The sequence below is a fragment of the Arachis hypogaea genome, chromosome 5 (assembly GCF_003086295.3).
Source record: "Arachis hypogaea cultivar Tifrunner chromosome 5, arahy.Tifrunner.gnm2.J5K5, whole genome shotgun sequence".
NCBI classification, from domain to species: domain Eukaryota; kingdom Viridiplantae; phylum Streptophyta; class Magnoliopsida; order Fabales; family Fabaceae; genus Arachis; species Arachis hypogaea.
In genome coordinates, this window is record NC_092040.1 from 107381540 (window position 1) to 107386184 (window position 4645).

The 4645-nt window shown below is 39.0% G+C and overlaps 1 protein-coding gene across 1 annotated transcript; it reads left to right on the top strand.

Annotated features, from left to right (window-relative positions):
• Window positions 1-1426: 1426 nt before the first annotated feature.
• Window positions 1427-4044, top strand: LOC112802559 (U-box domain-containing protein 18). The gene has a single exon (XM_025845823.3). It carries the CDS (start codon window positions 1661-1663, stop codon window positions 3806-3808), a length of 2148 nt encoding a protein of 715 aa, XP_025701608.1. The 5' UTR covers window positions 1427-1660; the 3' UTR covers window positions 3809-4044.
• Window positions 4045-4645: the final 601 nt, after the last annotated feature.

Sequence of the window (4645 nt, forward strand, 5' to 3'; positions counted from 1 at the left end):
TAACATACTAAAAACAATGCCAAAAAGCGTACAAATTATCCGCTCATCAGTGGCTGATTGGTTTTTTTGCTATCATTTGAAATACGTGGTTGGAAAGGAATACCAAGATTTTCATAAATCAAGAAACATGTGTTGCTGAAGTTATTACCAAGTCGATTAGGAGCTACAAAGAGTGGGTTAGCTTTGTTCCGTCTAGTTGTTGATGGCAATGTCGGAGATAACTATGGTTTTTTGTTTAGTGTTTGTATTGTAACTTTGGACTTTCTAAATACTCCACCTTATTGTGTTGAGTTTTTTGTTTAAAAAAAAGTTTTTTAAAAACATCAAAACAAGAATAGAACAGACTCATCACAATAACAATTCAGATTCAGAACTCCTATATCAAAATTTTGCTACAAATGCACAAAAATATTTTCTTTAATTTTAAATCAGGCAACATCATCAATATGACAAAAATTCAACGATAACGATAATGACGATATGTATAAGAAGAAGACGACAACAATGACTATAACGATGATGATCATGGTGATGAAGATGATGGAGGAGAATGAGGAGAAAATTTTCAATGGAAAAAAAAAGGAGGAATAGGAGGAAGAAGTGGTGTTAGTGACGACGATAATGAAAAAGAAGAAGAAGAATGTGCACGCGTGAATATAAATGATTTTAATGGACTTATATTAAAAAATAACTTGTATGTAGAGAATAATTGTAAAATTGATTAACATGTAACTTATTATAGCCTATTTACTAAGTACTAAGTTTGATTTATTGACAAATTTGACTTGGTCTAGACCTTATTAAAAGTCAAATAATTTTTAAAAAAATAATAAATAATAAAATGAATACATAATCAAGTAAAATAAAAATATTAGATATATTAAAAAATATATAAATGTAATTAAAGAAAAAAGCTTAATAAATAAAAGTTTTAATAAAATAAATAATATAAATTTAAATTTTTATTATTATGTTTTTTTTAAATATAATAAAATTATGTATTTATATATTTTAATATGTTCAAGTTGGCTTACTAGGCCAAACAAATTATTTCATAATCTTGAGTTTAATTTATTAAAAATTTAAATTTTTAAAATAGTTTGAATCCAAATTTATTTTCTGTTAAGTTAAGCCAGACTAAGCATAAAAGATTTTTGATAAATCGCTTAATTATTTTCATTCCTAAATATAAGTAGTAAAAAAATATAAAAATATTAATAAAAAACACACTTTATTTTTATTTTTATTAATTTTTTATAATTATATTTTTTAAAATTTTTAAAATTTATTTTAATTTATTATTAAATAAAATATAAAAATATTAATTTGTATGTTTTTATTTTTATATCTCATTCTCGATTTTTTTTTTGTCTTATTCTCGAATAACAGCCTAGGAGACTGATTAACTTGATTGTTCTCTATTCAAGTATTCATACTTTGGTATTTTGCGGACTATGCATGTCAAGAAGTCTGTCAGATTGAATTTCTGATTTTCTGACTCGAAAGTTTAATTTAAAAAAATCCAACACATCCAAATCATAGGATAAATTTTATCCGAATTATGATTTGCCCCTTATAATTCTCCCTGCACGTCGCACGCAATCATCCAAATTGTTGCCAGTTCCAACATTCCTGAAACCCTATCAAAATTCAAAAAATAATGACTCCGAATAATCCCCATTCCCATCCACCCCCCGATCCCCGCCGTCCCCTATCATTCCCAGCGGTCCACCCCTCCGACACCATCTCTCCTGCCACACTCCTCTCCTCCCTTCTCACCCTCTCCCAATCCATCCTCAACACCACCACCTTCTTCACACAACGCCGCAACGCCCGTGAGGCCACGCGCCAAGTCTCCCTCCTCCTCATCTTCCTCCAAGACCTCCACGCTTCCCTCCTCCCAAACGACGCCGTTCCCTCCCTCTCCGACCTCCACTTCTCCTTCCAGAATCTTCACTTCCTCTTACAAGATTGCTCCCGCGAAGGTGCCCGCCTCTTCATGCTTCTCAAGTCCCGCCACGTGGCATCCCAATTACGGTCACTCTTTCGCACTATCGCTGCCACCCTCGACGCGCTGCCCCTCCACGTCATCAAAGTTTGTTGGGAAGTTAGAGAGTTAGTTGAGTTAGTTAGGAAGCAAGCCAGGAAAGTCACCTTCGAACTCGATCCGGAAGACCAAACCGAAGCCCAACGAGTTAACTCGGTTTTGCAGCAGTTCGAGAGAGGAATCGAGCCTGATTTAAACGCCATGAAGCGAACCCTCACCTACCTCGAAATCAAGACATGGATCGATTGTAACAGAGAGGTGAAGTTTCTAGAAGACGTGATGCTCTCTTCCGCATCCTCTGTTTCCGACGAAGAAGAGGTTTCCTTGTTGAGCGGTTTGATTTCGTTCTTGTGTTACTGCAGAGGAGTGATATTCGAAGACGTTGATTTCCCGTCTCTTCATGAAAATTCCCAATCCGAGGGAAGGAGCAGCGGTGGCAGTGAAGAGTTGAGCTGCGAGAAGCGGCCGCCGGAGGATTTCCGGTGTCCGATCTCACTGGAGTTGATGATTGATCCGGTGACTACTTCCACCGGCCAGACTTACGACCGCATCTCGATTCAGAAATGGCTTAAAGCTGGAAACAGAGTGTGTCCCAAAACAGGGGAGAGGCTCACCAACACAGAGTTGGTTCCAAACACGACACTGAAAAGGCTCATCCAACAATTCTGTGTTGATAATGGCATCTCGGTAGCCAAGCCAAGCAACCGGAGTCACCAGCGCAGTGGAGTATCAGCCGAGGCTGGTAGTCCAGCAGCGGCGCACGCCGTACAGTTCCTCTGCTGGTTTCTTGCCCGGAAACTCGCCTTTGGAACAGAGGAGCAACAGAACAAGGCTGCTTACGAGGTTCGCCTGCTCGCGAGGTCTAACGTTTTCAACCGGACGTGTTTGGTTGAGGTTGGGACCGTGCCGCCTTTGATTGATCTTCTTAGCACCGGTGACAGAACAGTGCAAGAGAATGCAATTGCTGCACTGTTGAAGCTCTCGAAGCATAGCAGTGGCCAGCAATGTATAATGGAGAGCAGGGGTTTGGCGCCAATTCTCAAAGTGCTAAATAGAGGGCTTAGTTTGGAATCTCGCCAAATGGCAGCTGCTACCATATTCTATCTTTGTTCCGTGAAAGAATTTAGAAAAATCATTGGAGATAATCCGGAGGGGATTCCCGGTTTGGTGGAGATGATCAAAGAAGAAAGAAAAACAATCCATTCTTGTTTAGCTGGCAAGGATAGGCTATATAGATCAGACGATGCTATAATGTGTGGGAAGAAGAATGCTGTGGTTGCGATTTTTGGGCTGCTCTTACATCCCCAGAATCACTCAAAAGTGCTGGCAGCCGGAGCGGGTCCTGCAATTGTTAGTGTGTTATCTTCTTCCTTGGACAAAGCTGGTCTCGTCACGGATTGCCTAGCAGTTCTAGCTGCATTGGCCGAGACAGCCGAGGGAGCGAGGGCCGTGTTAGAAGCTGACGCATTGCACTTGATCATTTGGATCTTGAAGTCCGAAACCTCGCGTGTGGCAAAGGAGCACTGCGTGTCGATTTTGTTGTCTCTTTGTGTTCATGGTGGTTCAGGGGTTGTAGCTTTTCTTGTTGCGGAATCTTCAATCATGCCTTTGCTATATTGGATCATCACTGATGGTACCCCTCATGCTGCAAAGAAAGCACGCTCCCTCATCAGAGTTCTACAGGAATTCAATGAACAAAGAACTTCTGGATTGGTTGGGTCCTCATCAGTTTTGCGACAACCATTGATTCACATGAGTTAGTTAGAAAGCTTCTTCCTCCTTATACTTTGTATTCTAAAAGGTATAGATCTGTGAAAGTAGCTCCGTGTTTTTGAAGAGCTAGTTTCAATTAAGTACATAGCATTATACTCTACTTTTCTGTTGCTTTTCCATACATACAGACTCATGTTAGATATAATGATTCTGTTTCAAAGTGTCAAATTTGTAGCCCATATTATATTATACGAAATAAGGTCTAAGGTTGAAGACTTAAAGCACATGGTTCTTGTGATACTAGTGCAGTTCAATTCAATATGCGTTTTTGTTTTCAGTTTTTATTTTATTGCCATGAGGCTTCGTTTCGAAGGGTCTATAAGTTGATGGTGAAATATTCCTTCAAGTGTGTGAATTCATGCAAGTATATACCTCTCTAGTGAACCAAGTTGGGTTGGTCTAGTGGTTAGCTCACTAGTCCGCTTAAGCAAGTGTCGGGAGTTCAAATCCCGCCTTGTGCATGCAGCAACCCATTGGCCAGCGGCAAACCCTTAAATGGAGCTCAGTATCGCGGCGGATTAGTCCTTGAACTGCCGGGTTGGGGGATACCGTGGGAAACCAAAAAAAATATATATATATACCTGTCTAGTGTTTTAATCTAAACTTGTTTTCTATATTCAGATGGATAGATGCCTATTACTTTTCTTTTCTGTCTCTATTGCACTTCTGTTCCATTTTTTCAGTCAAGAAGCTAAGTGTTTTATAAGCGGTGCACGATTAGGTGACCTGGTCTTAAACTTTATCAGAAATGAAATCTGGGTGAAGTATTTAAAATTTCTATTCTAAGATTCAAGTTGTTTTACTTTTTGCTGTTATTCCTAGGAA